Source organism: Colobus angolensis, unplaced genomic scaffold (assembly GCF_000951035.1).
Source record: "Colobus angolensis palliatus isolate OR3802 unplaced genomic scaffold, Cang.pa_1.0 Scaffold256, whole genome shotgun sequence".
In the NCBI taxonomy this organism is placed as follows: Eukaryota; Metazoa; Chordata; class Mammalia; order Primates; family Cercopithecidae; genus Colobus; species Colobus angolensis.
This window is the reverse complement of record NW_012115777.1, coordinates 2,674,848-2,695,018: the sequence shown is the minus strand read 5'-3', so window position 1 is coordinate 2,695,018 and position 20,171 is coordinate 2,674,848. Positions and strand designations below refer to the sequence as shown.

Sequence of the window (20,171 nt, the reverse complement as noted above, 5' to 3'; positions counted from 1 at the left end):
GTGGAGAAATAGGAACACTTTTACACTGTTGGTGGGAGTGTAAACTAGTTCAACCATTGTGGAAGACAGTGTGGCGATTCCTCAAGGATCTAGAACTAGAAATACCATTTGACCCAACCATACCATTACTGGGTATATACCCAAAGGATTATAAATCATGCTGCTATAAAGACACATGAACACGTAGGTTTATTGCAGCACTATTCACAATATCAAAGACTTGGAACCAACCCAAATGCCCATCAATGATAGACTGGACAAATAAAATGTGGCACATATACACCAGGGAATGCTATGCAGCCATAAAAAAGGATGAGTTCATGTCCTTTGTAGGGATGTGGATGCAGCTGGAAACCACAATTCTCAGCAAACTATTGCAGGGACCAAAAAAACAAACACTGCATGTTCTCACTCATAGGTGGGAATTGAACATTGAGAACACTTAGACACAGGAAGGGGAACATCACACACCAGGGCCTGTCATGGGGTCGGGGGAGGCGGGAGGGATAGCATTAGGAGATATACCTAGTGTAAATTACAAGTTAATGGGTGCAGCACACCAATATGGCACATATATAAATATGTAACAAACCTGCACGTTGTGCACATGTACCCTAGGACTTATAATGATAAAAAAAAAAAAGAAACCACTTTTTTTGCTCATCTACAAGAAGCAACTCCTCATCCATTCAAGTTTTATCATGAGATTGAAGCAAATCAGTCATATCTTCAGGCTTCACTTCTAATTCTAGTTTTCTTGCTATTTCCTTCGCATCTGTAGTTATTTCCTCCACTGACGTCTTAAAACCCTCAAAGTCATCCATGAGGGTTGGAATAAACTTTTTTCAAACTCCTGTTCATGTTGATATTTTGACCTCTGCCCATGAATCACTAATGTTCTTAATGGTATTTAAAATAGCAAATACTCTCTAAAATATTTGCAATTTTCTTTTCCCAGATCTATCAGAGAAATCACTATCTATGGCAGGTATAACCCCGTGAAATGTATTTCCTAAATAATAAGACTTTAAAGTTGAAATTACTACTTAATCAATGACTGCAGAATAAATGTGTTAGCAAGCCTGAAAACAACATTAATATATCATTCTGTATCTCCACTGGAGCTCCCAGGTACCAGGTGAACTGACAGTAAGCAGTAATATTTTAAAAGTAATCTTTTTTCTAGGCATCAGATCTCAACAGTGGGTTCAAAATATTCAGCAAACCATGCTGTAAATAGACGTGCTACCATCCAGGCTTTGTTTTTCCATTTACGGAGCACAGGTAGAGTAGACTTAGCATAATTCTTAAGGGCCCTAGGATTTTTTGAATGGTAAATGAGCATTGGCTTCAACTTAAAGTCACCAGCTGCCTTAGCCCCTAACAAGAGAGTCAGCCTGTCCGTGGAAGCTTTGAAGCCAAGCATTGCCTTCTCTCTAGCTATGAAAGTCCTAGATGGTACTTTACTCCTATATAAATCTGTTTCATCTACATTGAAAATCTATTGTTTAGTGTAGTCACCTTCATCACTTATCTTAGTTACATCTTCTGGATAACTTGCTGCAGCTTCTCCATCAGCACTTGCACTTCTATGTTATGGAGATAGTTTCTTTTCTTAAACTCCATGAGCCAACCTCTGCTGACTTCAAACTTTTCTTCTACAGCTTTGTCATCTCTCTCAACCATTAGAGAATTGAAAAGAGTTAAAGACTTGTTCTGGATTAAGCCTTTGCAGAAGGGAATGTTGCAGCTGATTTGATCTATCCAGACTACTAAAACTTTCTTCATATCAGCTAGCTGCTTTGCTTTCTTACCATGTGTGGGTTCGCTGGAGTAGCAGCACTTTTCATTTCTTTCGCGAACTTTTCCTTTGCATTCACAATTTGGCTGTTGCAAAAGAACTAGCTTGTAGCCTATCTCAGCTTTCAATATGCCTTCCTCACTAAATCTAATCATTTCTAGCTTTTGATTTAAGGTGACAGATGTGTGACTCTTCCTTTCCCTTGAACTTTTGGTGACTATTGTAGAGTTATTAATCAGCCTACTTTCAGTATTGTGTCTCAGGGAATAGAGAGACCTGAGAAGAGGGAAAGAGATGGTGGAATGGCCTCTACATGGAGCAATCGAAGCACACATAACATTCATCAATTAATTTTTTCATCTTATATGGGCACCGTTTGTGGCACCCTGAAATGATTACATGATAATCAAAGTTCACTGTTTACAAATTACAATAACAGATATAATGATAATGAAAAAGTTCTGAAATACTGCAAAAATTACCAAAATGTGACACAGAGTAAGCACATGCTATTGGAAAATGGCACCAACAGACTTGCTTGAAGCAGGATAGCCACAAACCTTCAACTTGTAAAAAAAAAATGCAACACCTGTGAAGTGCAATAAAGCAAAACACAATGAAACAAGATATCTTGTCTGTATCTGCTTTAAGCAGGTTTGGGCAGTGGGATACGAAATAAACATTTCCTGAGCACTTACTATATAACTGGTGTGCAGCATATACTCAGTCATCCAAGAAGTAAATATATTGTTATACCCATTTTAAAAAGAGAAACTTGAGATTTCAAGTGTTTAAGTAACTTGCTGTAAGGTACTTCAGCTTATAAGGAGGGCCAGCATAGAAGCCATTTCTATCTGACTTTTCCTCTATACTACTTTCCATTTCTGCAATCCACAGTGATTTCTCAATTAGGGTTATGTGGTCCTTTTAAACTAAAAGGACCTAAACTGCTGGCACTGTTAGGAGCCACATGAAACAAGTCACACTGGACTGTTGTGCCAAAATGAGCCAGACAAGGTCACACAGAAGACACGGCAAATCACATTAACATAAACAGCGTTGTAAGAGAAAGCTATCTTAACGAAATATTTCCAAATCTATCAGAGGCCTCTAAGTCAATTCTAACCACATTTATTTCAATACAATCAGAGAAGGTAGGAGGAAATCTCCTTAACATTTTGTAATGAGATTTAGCCAGTAAATAAATCATTGTTCAACTAAACGTCAAAGGTGACAGTAAATACATTTTAAAAGATAATAGCTTAAGCACAGCATATAAAATAAAATTAGGATATGGCTTTAATTAGTCATGCATTCCTAAGAGTCACAATCAAATCAAATAAATCAAGCAATGTTGTGGGTTTTAATTATTCTACCATAATAAAGGTTTTATTTCCCTTCTCCTTTTTACTAAAATGTCTTCCTTGCTTATCTGCTGTTTGGCCTAATTTCTACCTGTCTTTATTTTCCCAGCCATGGGCACTTCTTCTTTTGTGACCTTCTTTTCTCTGCCTGCTATGTCCTTTCTTTCTAAAAAGATTAATGCCAGTCCCAAGTTACTCGGCTCCTCAAACTCTTCCAGATGGGGGCCATTTGGACAAATGCAATTCTCCTGGGAAACAAACCACAAGACCTTGCTCTTCTTTGCTCCTGGTTTATATGAGCTGATCCCAGGAATCCCTTTGTGTGAACATGTTCATTGAGGAAGAATGGGTGACCTGTTTGCCTTAGACGGCACTCCCTCTGCACAGCCTCTATTTCATTACCAGAAGAGGGAGGGCCAGGGAGGCCAGATTATATATGTCCCTGTGAGGAAGCCAATAGCTACCGGATTCTGTGTTTGTCTTTCACGCATACTAGGCATTTCTGCAATGGAAGAATATTTACGAAGATAAGAGTAAGATATGCTGCCACAAAATAGTGGCTCATATTTATTAAACACCACACACACACACACACATCCACATATCACAATGCCTAATTGAGGCTTAAAAGGAACTTGCAGAAAAATCACTCCACTAACAGTGTCAGAGCTGGGATTTGAGCAGTGGGTGTCTGAAGCCAGAGCTCCCACTGTTACCCACTGCCCTTTGTAGCCTCAATACACTATTTTCTTTAAGATAAAAACAGTTGGCATCGCTATTACAACTTCACATCAACACCAGTAACTGCACAACAGCATATTTACAAATGCACTTGAAGAGTGTTTTGAATGAAGAGTGATTAATTGTGTCACTTTCTCAAAATTGCAGTTTCATCAGGGGAGAAATTCCAGCTTCATCCAAAAATGAGTTTTCTCCTCAATTCAGTGTATTCCATTAATAATATTTCACAATATTACATGAGCCAAGCAAAATAGTTACAATAGTCTTCTAGCTACCAACCCAGTTAAGCACTAGTCAGAACAACAATTCTGGCTATTTCTGTAAAGAATGTTTTCAGGAGATCTTGTGCTTTCAAGCCAATCCTGAATGTTCTGTATTACGAAGAAGAGGCTTACCCTGGAGCACAAACACAGCCACTTATACAGGGTGAGGACGGGGCGCAGGTGAAGTTCATGGCTAGGTTTGCACATGTAGTCTCACAATTAACACCACCAGCTGGTAATTCAGGGTCAGGAAACCTGCAGTCGAAATACTCTTTTCCCTCTGGGCAGATGTGAACTTCAGATGTAAGCACAGACAAAATGTCCTTAACTTGTATCTGCTCCATAGACAAATAATCATATTGGCATGCACTCATCATCAAAACAAAATTCACCATACAATATTTTACCAATTATTAATAGATGATGTTCTTACTCCGTGATTTTTAAGGAGCTTGAAAATATCCCCTAGCCAGATTTCCTTTAGTCACAAAATAGGTTTATTCTAAGCCTATTTTGAGTTTGAGAATGTTAGCTGCCTTCCACAAGACGGTAACTAACTAGAACATAATTTTTGAAGTCAAAAAACAGGATATTTTTATTAATTCGTACACATATTATCAATTTTTCAGCATGTGTTATCAATTTTTAAGCAGAACGTAAAAGCATTATGGCTTTTACAAAGCTACAATGAACACATGATTATTCTAAATCTCGCTTCACCTCGAGTCATTGTTTATATCAGTTCTCACTCTACCACAGAAGTGCAGAAGTAGACATAATTATAGTCAGGACAGAGGCTCCATATTCTTCCAGAAAGCTTTTGGGCTCTTAGAGATCAAATAAATTTCCTCAAGTGGGGCCAGAGGGATCAAATCCTGTGGGTTCCTCTGTGAGAAGGCTAGCCACCTGGGCTTCCCTTCATTGACCCGGAGTCACTCTGAATCAAATGGGGCAGTCAGGATGGCCCTGTAGCTACTGAATGTGTGTGGTCCATAAACATGTCTTGTAAAGAAGCCCTAGGCTTGTCTGAATCCTTGTAAAGTAAATTCAGGGCATGTAATTCAAAGCTCTCTAATAATAATATATACCAGGTCATTCAAGTACATAACAAAGCAATAATAGCTCACAATTACTTTTATCAGCCTACACTCTTCCTGCCCATTAAAATCTATGAAAGCAAGTGTTGTTTTATTATGTGCCTAGAATTTGCCCACAGTAACTGAGAATTTGAGGCTCTTTATATGATGAAAATAAATAATACATCTGGTCCTAATATATAAGACCTTAGGAAAGATATTTAAAATGACATTCTGAAGGGATGGCAGTGAATGTCATTTTACATGCCATGTTAAATTTATTGATACTAGTCCCAGAGCCTTGCTACTCTGATTCCCAGAGCTCTGCCTTGCTACTCATAATGCAGTCCAGGAACCAGAAGTACTAATGTTATCTTGGCCACTGATAGAAATGTAGAATCTCAGGTATCACCCCTGATCTAATGAATCAGAATCTACATTTTAACAAGACCCCTACATGTGCACACTAAAATCTGAGAAGTGATGGTCTAGAATAGAGTTTCCCAACTTCTGTCTCACAAATCGGTAACAATAGTTGCCTAGATACATATCCCTAAAGTCCTTGGGATGCCTGAGGTGGTTCTGCGGTAGGCAACATCTAGGCAGCATCCCTGGGTTGATCTGCTCTGCCCCTGAGCTGACTCATATGTTCAACCCAGAGCGCCCCAAAATTATAATTTTCAATGTGGAAAAAGTTTGGAAGCCCTGGAACACCATGTTGAAGAACATTCCCAAGGCTATAGCCATGCACATTGGGAAGGAGAGGTGATTTGATAACTTCTGCCAGGAGTGGAGGCGATATCAGAGCTGCATCCTCCTTCAGGAAAACGTCTTTTAACATCTTACCAGCAGAGGGCGTTGCTAATTCATCACATTTCACAGTCCCATTTGAACACTGGCTAGAAGTAAATAAATAGTTAATTTATGGAACGAAATCTGTTTTGTTTTGTTTTTTTAGTGAATTTCAACAACAATCTAATGTACAAGAATTGATTGAGTACATTATACAAATGCAATTTTTCTCACAGAATTTTTTACAAGCTATTGGGTTAGGTCCGATTTCAGGAACGCGCTATTTCAACACAACACTTTTTATCAAACACCTGTAAGTGTGGAGCATTGAGACAGGCATGGGAGATACGAACACCAAAATTCACAGTCCTTAACATAATTTGTCTTGTAGGAGGGGAAGACACACAAATAAATAATGTATGCAGTGTGACACACGCAACATAGAAATATGTTAAGAGATAGAAGTAAAACAAAGAAAAAATGTTTTTAAAGTCGGTTGGCAACCAACATCAGGGAATCAAAGGAAGTAAAGTCTGAACAGTTTTGAAGAGTGGATGGATGTTATGGCACACCTAAGGTAGGAAGGCTATAACACTCAGTGGAAAAACATAAACCATGAAGAAGTAAAGCCACATTCTACATAGCAAAGTGCAATGCAGGAAGGGACAGGCTGTGAGAATGCCAAAAGAGGCAGAGGCTAGCTCCTAGAAGATGCTAAGATTTTACCACGAGGTGAGCCATTGAAGACCTTAAGCAGAAAAGTGATATGGTTGCTTTGAATCATTTTAGCAGTAGCATTGAAGATAGGGTGGAGTCATAGCTTCCTTACAATTTACATTCTAAAGTCAGGGTAAAAGCCAAGAGCCACATATAGGAAAAATTAACCTTGAAAATCCCTGAAGAAGATAACATGATAGAAAACAACACATCAGTTCTCAATAACTCCAATGCAGTTTTTCTTTCAGCTTTGGACCAGATCATATGTTCTATATTTAAGCCCAGATGAAGAAGCTGACGCACATATACAGTCCACATCACATGAAAAATATGCTATGCATAGTTGAACACTAGAATGACATTCAGAGGTGTGATTCACCACTGAGTGAGTCACCTCTGATTGAATTTGCTCACACTTTGGCACAGAGGAACTGAGACAGACAGGTCTCAGATCACATATCCAGGTCTTCCATATCATACTTATTCTGGGACAAAGGCTTTTAAAAAGGAATGGCTAACAAAGTCACTATATTAAGTGAATTTTGATTTTTTTTTTCATTGAGGAGAGATGGTTACTTTGTTTTTGCTAAGTTTACATACATTAATTATGTTAAATCCAAAAAGACATGACACCTCGGCAGAATGAAAGAGGGGGAAAACTAGAGGCAAGAACACCAGAGAGGAAGGTCCAGGGAAGAGAGAGTGAGACACACTGATTGCTAAAGCAGTGATGATGGAAAGGAAGAAATGGCTTTTGACTACGCGTAGAAAGTAAAATCAAGTAAAATCTCAAGTTGCTGGGTATTTACTGATTAGCTGTTTTGAGCAGGAGGAAAGAGTTGAAAATGATTCCCAGAGCTCTGCCTTGGAAAACTGTGAATAGCAGTACTGCCTACCACAGAAAGATCCAAAAGCTAGTTGCCAATGTGTCTTGATGTGGAGAGGAAAAGAGGTGGAGATAAAGATAAAGGTAAATTGAACATAATCAATATTCTGTTGTGAATACAAAAATCAGCTGCAGAGCAATCAGGCAGGAGACAAGCACTGCAGAGCCAGGCTGCCTGGGACTAACTCCCAGCTTTAGTGTCAGGGTCCTTAGCTACCTGTATCCCATTTTCCTCACCTGTAAATCAGGATAAAGCAACATTGCCTATTTCTTAGGGTTATGGTGATGAGTATTTTAATAATAAATATTAAACATTTAGAATGGTGCCAGCACAAAAGAAGGTACACAGTAATGGTTAGATATTATTATTATTGTTATTATCTACTGTCCATTATTATCTGTAGGCACCAACGGGGCAACTAAAAAGGGGAGGTTAGGAATTATATGTAAGTATGGACTGCTGCATGGACATGCCTAGATTTTCAACAGAAAAGTTATAACCAGCATGAGTGTTATCCTATGATTAAGTGTTATCTTTCTAGTATTGATGGACCTGGGGAGGAGGCACACTTACTACTGTGCAGGACATTTTTCAAATCTTTTTCAAAATTGCTTTTTTTGAGCCATTTCAGTAATACTGTAGTATTTAAACACGTACTTCACCCCTAACTTCTATCTAATAACCAAAAATGATCAAAGGACTCTCATTTCACTGTGAGATACTTAAATTAATAACTCCTTTCTTCAGTTATGAGTACAAAACTTGGTTATTTCACTTTGAAATGTCCAATATGGATGTATTACGTATATCTGTGTTTGTACATATACATACAATCATATGATCATAAAATAGTTAAAGATTACATTGTTACCTTTATTTTTTAATTATAGAAGTCTTATTTCAACTTACAGTTTGGGTTAAGAAATTATATTAGCACATACATCATTTGTCAAACACAATCCCCATCATCAAAACCTACCATAAGCCCGAGGGTGTGGGGATGAGCTCTCCAGGTTGATAAACACTGCCTCTATAATGACACCGGCAGTGGAATCTGTAAGAAAAGAAAGTAAATTAAATAGGATATAATTTTTTTCGAAAACCACTAAAATTCAAGCCGACCCTGTGTTCTCCATTGGTCACTGTAAGGTACACTCTAAGGTCTGCATTATTCTACAAGACTGCATGCGATCCTATCACACAAATAGCGGAAAATGCTTACACATGAAGTTTTGTGTGGCTCCAGATTTTGTTTTCTAAAATACAACTCACAAACTGTGTTGCTTTAGTCACAAGAAAAATCACTGAATGCAATTCAGAGAAACATAACTGATATATCATTTAACACTATGTATAAGACAAAAGGCTTTACTTCATGTGTAAATTGAGAAATCTGTGAGTGCTGAGATATTAAAGTCCTGCTACTAAAATTTGCCATGTGACAGTGAAACAAACACAAACCTTGTTATTGATTTGACTATGGTAAAAAAAGCAGGAGTACACTTCAAGGTCAACCATCAGAGATTCCTTAGCTCTTTCAGTAGCTATTGATGAACATGTGCATGGTTTTTTGTTGTTGTTGTTGTTGTTGTTGTTGTTGTTTTAAAGTAAAGATGGTAAGAAATATTTTTTCAAAAACTTCCATGAAAGCTCATTTAGCCCATAAGAAGAAAAAGGGATTAAAACAGGATGCTGCCAACCTGTTTCTGTGACTTACATGGGTACACAAAACTTAAGAGTGTCTTCATAGAATTTGCCTTCCGGACAATTACAGCCTTCAGCACAGTCATCATTGCACTCCTCCAGGGAAGACAGAGAAATGCAGGAACGGAGGCAGAACGAGGAGCAGTGATGGTATAGCATGCCCTTCTGGCACACCACAGCTAAGGACAAAGGAGTATCGCTTGAGAAAGATTCCCATGGCACACCGAAACATTTTATGCCTGCTTAGAGGTCTGTGATAGAAAATGAAAGCTGGCCCATTACAAGGCAAGGAATTGGGAGACCCTTAACTTAGATGCTCAAAGAGCATCATCCTCAGCGAAAAGGAAGGACTAAAGCAGGGGTTGGAAACCTTTTTCTGCAAAGGGCCAAATGGAAATATTTTCAGCTTTGCAGATCATATAGTCTCTGTCACAGCTACTCACCTCTGCCCTTGTAGTATAGAAGCAGCCACAGACAACACACAAACAAATGGGCATGACTATATTTCAATAAATTTTATTCACAAAAATGCAGGAGACCCAATGGTTGTAATTTGTCAACCCCCAGACTAGAAGAAATTGGCTCATAGTATAGAAAGATGATAGAAAATCTTCTCTTAACTGCTGGGTCTTCAATTAAAAAGTTACCTCTAAGAAATCAAAATCCTAGACGATATCCTAAACAAATTTGGTATATGAATTTACATTACTTTTATATTTACATTATTTTTGTCTTAGAAAGCCAAAATTGAGCAATTCACATCAACACCAGCCAATGATACCCCTGGAATAACTGGAAAAACCCACTGAGGGAATGAGGAGGTGGAGAGAAAGATTCTAATGGGGGTGGAGGGGTGCTGGTAAAAATTAGCTGATAAAAAAAATTATAAAACACACAAGGAAACAATCTACCATGAATGAAAATGGCAGACAACATAGTGTGAAAATTAGAGCCCCAACAATTTGATAATAATTGCCTGTTGCATAACATCTATTTAAGTACAAGTCAATTGCGTCACTGTATTACATAATCTTTTCCATACTTTCTAATATTTAGATACGATATTTCCATGATAAGGATTTTTCAAATGTTTTAAATTATTTGTTGCATATTTCAAAGCATAGTTACGATACTTTCGTTTAACATAAAACTAGTCAAAAGTTATTGGTCTTATCCAACATATCTCTGATCTTAAGAAATTAAGTATTTCATTTGCTTTTCATGTTTGTACATTATGAGAATATTTCAAATAACTTATATGCAATATCAACCTTTCATTTAAAAAATAAAAGCAGTCATTACAAACATAGAGGTCTCTAAGGTATTATCTGATAGTCTTTATCTGTGCTGTTGTACTCACCACAGAAAGAAATCTGAGCTCTGAAATCAATGGGAATACCATGCTGGCTGCAGAGGTAGGCATAGTGGGCAAGAGCATTGCACAGGCAGGAGCTTCCACACTTGCATGCATCATGGCGGCAGAGCTGATAGTACAGGCCAGGGCTAATATAGATGTGGCAAGGAGCAAAGAGCTCCTGGTGGATGACATCACAGTGTGCTGCATACCCAACTAACAGACAAAGAGCCCCATTAGTATCTTATTTAACAGTTCAGATCTTACCCCTAAGTATCAAGTTCCAGAATTATCCAAGCATTTCACTTTCTCAGAAATATACTGTAGTGCATATTACTTTTAATACGAGTGAACAATTTCAGCTTATACGGTTTTTATTTTTTTTTTTATAATATTGGTAAGAGCACTTAATTCATATTCAACAGTCTTTCAGGAAAAACAATAGTGTATTGTACCTGAATAGCATGAGTAACAGAAGGGTTGAGAGAAGCAACGGCCTCAACCATCCCATTGTATGAGGATCATCTTAGGAAACCTACTATAAAGAATTGGGGTGTACTAGGAGGCTTATTTCCAGACATCCACACAAAATAAAGTGGTTCCAGATTATGGATGTTATGGCAATTCTGTGTAACACACAATTGTCTAGGAAGAATTGGGAATGATCTTATTTCAGTGGAGTCTCTGAAATGGATGGTAATGTGTCAGATGCCACATAGTCATTGAACTCAATGTCCGCACAATGCAGAGTGTACAATGCCAGGCAGATATTAGATGCTCGATAATGTTTGATAAATAAATCTATAAAGGAATGAATAAGTGAATAATGAATAGAAATTGGGGATTGGGGTATATGCTAAAGGCCATGAGATATAACTATAAAATCACCTGGGGAGGGGAGGACATCTGTGTAATCATTTCTTGAAATCTGTTGATTTTTCCCTTGAGAATGACTTATCGTATATAATCTTTTATAGAAGTAACCAAGTTTGACAAAACAATTCAGATTCCATCTTTCTGAAAGAGGGTAGGTTTGTGGTTTCTTGATATAGTGGACCTAGTTTGCATCGGTTTTCTAACAGATAAAATTAATCAATCTTTTCATTGTCATTGCCTTTGACAGACCAGATAAGCTGTTGGAGATCAGTTTTTTCACTACTAAGGAATTATACTGAACTTATTTTGTTGAGTATATTACATATATTTAGTATTGGTAAGAAAACATGGTAATTGCTCAAGTATGATATTTTTGCATTCAGTATGTATATGTATATAAAACAAATGACGTAAACTATAGCAGTATATAGCAGTATACTGTTTAAATATATATTCTTAATGTCAAGGATCCTGAAAGAGCAAAGTAATCCACCAAAAAGGCCTAATAATTTGTAGATCAAAGTATATTCCACTGACAAGTTAAGGATAACTAAAGAAGATCCTCATGAAAACAAAATATACTTTAGAATCTAGATCAGAGTTATTGACTTGTGTCTATTTATTTTCCTTTCTTTTGGGATCTTCCTGAATTTACCTATTTGAAATTGTTTTTTAAAAATCACAATCCATAGTAAAGCTAAAAAAAAGCTAATATCAAATATATATGCATGTATATAGCATGTGTACAGCTTAGGGTGCATGCGGGGAGGTTAGTGTGGGTAGTTCACATGATTCTTTTCAAAGTAAAGACAAATATCTCAAAATATAAACAGTCTATATATCCAGTTCAATATTTCAGTTTCATATATATATAAAAGACATGAGGTATGGGAAGAAAAGTGGTAGAAAATAGAGCAAAATAGCATATAATAAAGGAGGTAACTAAAAAATGACCACTGGGAAACTGAATTTATCAATTGAACCCTACTTCAACTTTAACATGTTGTTAAAAATAAAAAATAAAGTTGCTACAATACCCTGGAGGAAACCAAGAAAGAAACAAACCAAACAAGAGTAGCTGAAGGAGGCGGAGTAGATTAGTTGAAAGTTGGGGACAGAATGGAGGAAGGTATTGTTAAATGGGAATGAGATTAAAAGTAGTCATTCATGAAACCAAAAAACTCTAGTCTAGCCCTGTTATTATAGATAAGAAAAATGATCAAAGAGGTTACCAAACTTCTTCAAGTTTAAAAGCTGGCTTAGATTAAAAAAAAAAAAAATAGCACAAAGAGCAAAAGTATCTTGTGCTCTTTCCAGCATACCAGAATTCCATGTTAATAATAAAAACAATATGGCAATCAACAGAATCCTCCCAAAAACCACTACACAATCCATAAAATGCTAGCTTCTTATGAATGCTCAACCAATATGAATAATTTATTTTTAAAAACTACATCAAAATAGTGAACTAGCCAAGATGATTAAAGGAAAAACTAAAATTATAAGAATATTTAAGCATGTACATTAACTTTTTCACAATTATATACATGTGTATGCCTTGTGTATATCTTCCATCTGAATATATACATGTATATCTTTTTTATTGCAAAGTGAACTAGACTTTAACATGGTTTGCTGGGGCTTTAGTTTTAAAAAATGCAGTCAAAAATTCTTAGCATGTGGGTGGCCCTGTTATTACAAATTGGAACTCTGGAGCATGACCATCTCAAATTGTTGCCCACTCGATGGCACAAAGCCTCTTTGGATCACTGGCTTCCTGCTTATAAAGCCATAATATATGCTATGAGGAGGAACTTGTAATGAGATGGTAATAACTGACATCGAACATCCCTGGACTATCACAGCATTCTCAGAGGATTCCCAGAGGCTTTTCTTTAGCATTTAAAGACTGAAAACTTCCAAATGCTAGTCCACATCTGCAAACAAGGGGTTTTTAAACACCTAAAATATGAAAATTTATGAATGAAAAATAGGAAATAAAAGTCCTTGTCAGGTTCTTAAAAAACAACCTAGATTACATAAAAAGACATATGTAAAGGCATAATATTAAGCAAAAAGAAAAAAAAATACATTAGGAATGGCATTGATTTTACCATAATGAAGAAAATCAGAATTTAAACTCACCATCTAATCTTATAAAATTATAGTAATACATAGAACTTTTCCCTAAGTTTACAGCAGAAAGGAAGTTTACATGCAAAACTTACTGTTTTGTTGATTGATGTTACAGGGGTCCACCACTGCGACATGAACAGGTGCAAAACAGGTAGAAGAAACTCTCCACGCATTTGCGTGAAGTTGTGGTGTACCTTCTATCATGCCTGATGGAGAACTAGAAAGCAAAGATAATGCTCACCTTCATGTATCTCTCATTTATTTGTTCATATCCTTCAGATATTTAAATAAGAGAATACTATTTTTCATAATGTACAAGGAAATCTTAGAGCTTGAAATTTTCTACCAGTTTAATAAAAGTACAACAGTATTAAGCTCCATATTACTAACATTTTACAATGTACCAAATTGTAGACATACATGATTTTACTTAATCTTCATCTCAACCTTATAAGAAAAATATCTTTTCTCCCCATTTTACAGAGAAAGCAAAGCAGAAGCTCAGAGAAATATTAAATTACACTAAGCTGATAAGTATCCAAGCCACGATTCAAACCCAGTTTTCCCTGACTTAACCATACACACTCACACAACCAAAACTTTAGCACGTGTATAGTTTAGGGCGCACGTGGGGAAGTTAGTGTGGGTATTTCACCCGATTATTTTCAAAGTAAAGACAAATATCTCAAAATATAAAGAGTCTATATATCCAGTTCAATATTTCAATTTCCGTTATGAGATCTGAAATATCAAGATTCCATTATGAAGTGGGCAAACCAAATGAAAAACATCTATCTTAAAACTACAACAGTGTTTAGGAGACAAACACTGCAATTCCACCCCCAGCAGCCATTCCAATATATTAATTCATCAACCAACATTTATTAAGTGACAACCCCTATTGGACAATGTGCCAGACACTGTCAAAACTTCTTAGGGAATCAGGTTGAACTAGATCTCCCGCAGGAAGTTTTTAACCACACCACAACCCTGATTGTGTTAACTCCTCCACTATGGCTAAGTGGAAGAGTAGGCATTATCTCAGCTTTCTCTAGTGTCCTTATAGATGAACTATTTTCACTGGAGTTGCTCAACAGAGTGACAGAGAGGACAAAAAAAGGGAGCAACACATGCCATTTCCTTTTCGCCACCATTTCGTCCTTCTTTCCTTTTCCTGTTCCTCAAAATCAAATTAGCCCATAACAGTAAAGAACCACAACAAACACCCTAGTACAAAATCTCGTTTTGTTTATTTAAGAACACTGAGACTCAAAGTAATTGCATGGTTTGTGCTAGTTTATTTCTTCTCATTCTTTCCCCTTTCTTCTCTCTCCGCTCCTTTGAAGGACAATAAAACAGGTCAGGGTGATACTTGTAGTCAAGGTTTCCAGGTGGAACTTGGAGCTTGGCTCTCTGATTTCATTTAGTTTACTTTAAAACAATAAATTTTAAAAATAGGAGCTAAAATGTGGACCTATTTATTGTCTTTCATTTTATAAAATAACCTTTCAGCTCACCATAGTCGACTTACTATAATAAGGCATACAAAATATGTTTTCAAGTAATTAATATTTTCTATTCCACTGTGCCTGCATATTCACATTAACCTTTGTGAAGAAAGAATTTTAACTACTTAAGTTGGAAAGCTAAACACTGTTCACAAGTTATCTCTGACTCTGAAATATCATCCTGTACTCTTATCAAACCTAAATGTTTATATGTGGCAGAGACTGGTGCCTTAGAAAGAGGCAGACAGATCTGCCATTTCTTAAACATTGACTGCTGACCCATTCTGACAAATAAAGAAGAGAAAGCGGGAATAATGTCTTTTCTGAACATCATAGCCAAGCCACTTAATGTAGTTTCTGTTTCTCAAATGTGGTGAAGACATCAATATTTGACCTACAAATAAATAAAACAAAAAGCTAAATTACCTAAAAAACAAGGTACAGGAAGACAAGGAGATAAGATACAAGAAATTAAAATTTAAAAAATTTTAAATGCCAGTTCCCCTTGCTCATCCAAACTATCTTCCTGATACCCCACTAAACATTCTACCTCAGTTCAATTAACTGTCCACTATATGTGAGGTTCTATGCTAGTTCCTAAGAATACAAAGACCAAGGACATGACTCTTAGTCTCAAAGCCCTAACAGATAAACAAGACAAGAAACCAGACAGATAAACAATAAATTTTCATAGATAACAGACTGTCAGATTTAACTTTTTATGGTGGGACATGAATCAGCTTTTTGAGACAAATAATGTCTGAATTGGGGTGAACAATAAATGGGAGGTCACAAGAAAGATGAGGAGCAGGAGAGAACCCGAGCAGGAAGGAGAGTATGTGCAAGAGTGTTTTTTAAAAAGCACATATGTTTATTGCAGCACTATTTACAACAGCAAAGACTTGGGACCATTTGCCCATCAATGATAGATTGGATAAAAAGAAAATGTGGTACTATGCAGCCATTAAAAGGAATGAGTTCTTGTCTTTTGCAAAGACATAGATGAAGCTAGAAACCATCATCCTCAGGAAACTATAACAGGAACGGAAAACCAATCACCACATGTCCTCATTCATAAGTGGGAGTTGAACGATGTGTACACATGGACACAGGGAGGGGAGTATCACACACCACGGCCTGTCAGTGGGTGGGGACTAGGGAAGGGAGAGCATTAAGACACATACCTAATGCATGTGGGGCTTAAAACCTAGATGACAGGTTGATAGGTGCAGCAAACCACCATGGCACATGTATATCTATGTAACAAACCTGCATGTTCAGCATATGTATCTCAGAACTTAACGTAAAATAAAGAAAAAAATAAAATAAATAAAATTAAATTTAAGAAAAAAGAAACAAAACAGTATTTGGAGAGTAGCTTCTCCATGAAATGTTCCCTGGCTGCCCAGCCCAAAATGAACCCTCTACTGTTCTTCGAGCCATAATCAAAAACCCCAACACTTAATTTTTAGAATCACCTCAGTATTTATATACATATAGTTGATTTTTATATATAATAATTGATATATATATATATAGTTGATTGATCCTTGCCTAACACTAAATATTCATTTTTTAGCTATTTTTAAAATTAAGGTATAGCTAAAAAAAAACCATGTACATTTACAGAGTACAACATGATGTTCTGAGGTATACATTGTGAAATAGTTAAGTCAAACTAATGAACATGTCCATCACCTCACATTCTTATTTTTTGTTATGAGAACTTTTAACACCTACTCTCTTAGCAATTTTCAAGTACGTGTTACATTAATTATAGTCATTATATAATTAATTGATCTCAAAACATCTCCCAAACTTACACATCCTATCTAGCTGAAACTTTGTACCCTTTGACCAACATCCTCCCATACTCCCACCCCGATCCTTATCCCCTGGCAAACACTATTCTATAATACTTTGCTTCTGTGATTTCAACTATTTTAGATTCCACATATTTCTTAAAGGTTGCTATCCTCTCCTGATCTGCAACACAAAGCTCCGTGAGGATGAGAACCATGGCCTACTGCTTAAATTGCTCCCATTGTGCTTTTAGCATGATAATAAGTGTGCAAAGCATTTACACTAAATTATAAACTGCTTCTTTTCACACATAGGTGAAAAGTACCTGGTTAATACAAGGGGTACAAATATATATTGTTGCTTCTCTTCCAATGAAACACTAACAATCACAATATCTAGCAAGATAAAAAAAATGTTGCTTTAGAGGTATTAATAATACCAAATGATATCAATATTTATAGAGTATCATTCACTACCACTAATGCATAATAATATTGAGCTGTTATTTTTGTTGTTGTTTATTTGTTTTTTTGTTTTTAGGCAGCAATGTTTCAAAAATAAAATACGTTAAGGTTGATAGGGGTAGAAAAGAGAATAGTGGGGAGCAGTCAGCATAGCTGAACCACACTGCCTAAATCCAAAGCCCAGCTCCACTACATGTGAGCTAAGTGATCTTGAATGATTTATTTGCCACTTTGAGACCTTGGTTAGTTTTCTTATCTATAAAATAAACATATTAATCAGAGATTGCTCTACATTTTAAATATGATGACCTATGTAAATCTCTTGGAATAATGCCAGCTAAGCTATTATTAGTTAAGTAAACATTTTTAATGAATTTATATCCTTTAAATGATCAGTCATCAAGTTATGTTAACTATGCAGAAATCATACTTACAGAAAATCATCTCTTATGTTCCCATTAAAAGTGCCACACAGACCTAATGTTCTTCTTTTCCATGCACTAGTGAGCTGAATATAAATTCTTTCCCCATCTATAGCAAACAGAATCTTTAAACCAAATGTGGTTCTTAGAAGTATAAATAAGGATGACAGAGTTTGAATTTCAACAACACCTGCAGGAAAAGAACATATGTAAATCAGCTTTGACATTCACAGAGGATGTTCTGAAATGCTAGGGTACACCACCAGGACTCTCCTCCCCAGATACAAGGGAAGCAGGGGAGGCAGGCTAGTGATTCCTGCCTGTGCTTCAGGGTCAATCTTTGCCACCCGTGGCTGCCTTTTTTCCCTTCTATTCCTCTCCTTTTTTCCCTTAGCAGCCATTTTTAATAGTTTTTCAGGTCAACACATACTTTCAGTTTGCAAGCATCTCACAAGGAAGGAGGCAGTCCTTAGACATTTGAAATCCAATTCATTACCAAGTTCAGGCTTTTGTCCTAAACGTTTTTTCAATCTTTCTTCTTCTCTCCATCTCTATCATTACTGCCTTAGATGACCTCCTCCTCATTCCTTGCATGCCTTACTTTTATAACGTCCTAACTGTTGTCCATGTTTCCTGTCTAGCAACTCTCAAAGTCACTTCTACACTGTTGTCATAGTCATCTACCATAAAAAAAAAATAAAAGGCCGGGCGCGGTGGCTCAAGCCTGTAATCCCAGCCCTCGAGACCATCCTGGCTAACACGGTGAAACCCCGTCTCTACTAAAAATACAAAAAACTAGCTGGGCGAGGTGGCGGGCGCCTGTAGTCCCAGCTACTCCGGAGGCTGAGGCAGGAGAATGGTGTAAACCCGGGAGGCGGAGCTTGCAGTGAGCTGAGATCCGGCCACTGCACTCCAGCCTGGGAGACAGAGCCAGACTCCGTCTCAAAAAAAATAAAAATAAAAAAAATAAAAAAATAAAAAATAAACCTCCTTAAAAACTTACCATTTATTTGGTTGAACCATGAGATTGCCCTCTTTGTAAATAAAAATGGTCAAAAATGACAATTACATATTTGATTCATATCAAGTTCAACTTCCCTAGCCTGACACCTGAGTAGTGTGAGCATGCGATTTGTAAGATAAATCAGGACATTTTTGAGAATGAGAGTGTTATTAACAGCTATGCTGGAATGCAGGCATGAACAGGACCTGCCCTAGAAATCCACAATGTAAAATGCCTCCTCCACAAGCCTTTCTCATCCTTACCTACATTCATTCTCCTTTACCCTGTCTCTGCTGTAGGAATACCAGTCTAGTTCTGGTTCCCCCTAAATATGCTGCAAAAATTGACACCTCCTTGATCTACATGAAACATTTTCCCCATTCCCTTCAACCCGGCAATTCCTTATCCTTAAATGCTCAATGAGACAATCATTGTACAATAACCTCTTTCAGAAAACACTCCTGACCATTTCAGTACACTCTTCTCCAGGGCTGAGTGAGCTGCACCTCATTTTACACTCCCAAAGTCTTTATGTATGTCTTTGAGTTTATCACATTTTATTGTAAGTGGCTGCTTGCTTGTCTCTCTTCCCTTCCAAAGTCTAGGTCACTTGAGGTAAACACTAGGTCCCATAAACATGATTATCATCACTATCTGTACCTGACGGCCTGGTGACACACAGGAACTCAATAAATGTTAGGTAGTCAGCCTAACATTGGGAAAAGATCCCATTTTGTTGGTGTGTGTTAGTTCTTTGTTTTTTTGTTTTTTTTGTTTTTTTGTTTTTTTTTAATGTAAAGAAAGTACACTACTAGCATTGTTTCTTACCATTCAGGTTGAAGCCTTGGTTAGGACTAGTGAGAATTTGTCCTCCCCTACCAAGGGTCACTTGTTTGTTAAAATCATCCTCCAGAATCAGAGTTATAGACTGAAGGCAGACCAAGCCAAGATTCTGCATAAAAATCAAATTATCAATGAAAGGAATGGGAGAGAGATAGAGTCATAGAGATAGGAAGGTAGACAGGGAGATGGCAGAAGGGGAGAAAGAGAGAGGAGAGAACAAAAAAGAAAGAGAATACATATAAATTAGAATTTCTAATATATAAAAGGCTTGAGTATAAGTAATGTAATACAGTAGTTGATACATAACCCGTTTTATGTAGCCCCATTCCTAATAAAATATAACTTTATATAGTACATTAAATATATCATGTGTATACATACATTCTACTTAGAACATTAAATTAACATCTTTCAGTA

At 36.7% G+C, this 20,171-nt stretch overlaps 1 protein-coding gene across 1 annotated transcript in view; it reads right to left on the bottom strand.

The window, feature by feature from the left end:
• OTOGL (otogelin-like) overlaps nucleotides 1-20,171 on the bottom strand; it is a 165,195-nt gene that overhangs the window by 105,473 nt on the left and 39,551 nt on the right. The window contains exons 16-23 of the mRNA XM_011946963.1: nucleotides 19,740-19,863; nucleotides 17,921-18,098; nucleotides 13,804-13,928; nucleotides 10,706-10,915; nucleotides 9,359-9,524; nucleotides 8,621-8,695; nucleotides 6,092-6,144; nucleotides 4,302-4,464 (exon numbers count right to left, since the gene is read on the bottom strand). Of these exons, the coding sequence (XP_011802353.1) occupies nucleotides 4,302-4,464; nucleotides 6,092-6,144; nucleotides 8,621-8,695; nucleotides 9,359-9,524; nucleotides 10,706-10,915; nucleotides 13,804-13,928; nucleotides 17,921-18,098; nucleotides 19,740-19,863 (1,094 nt within the window). The remainder of the gene's footprint in view (nucleotides 1-4,301; nucleotides 4,465-6,091; nucleotides 6,145-8,620; nucleotides 8,696-9,358; nucleotides 9,525-10,705; nucleotides 10,916-13,803; nucleotides 13,929-17,920; nucleotides 18,099-19,739; nucleotides 19,864-20,171) is intronic.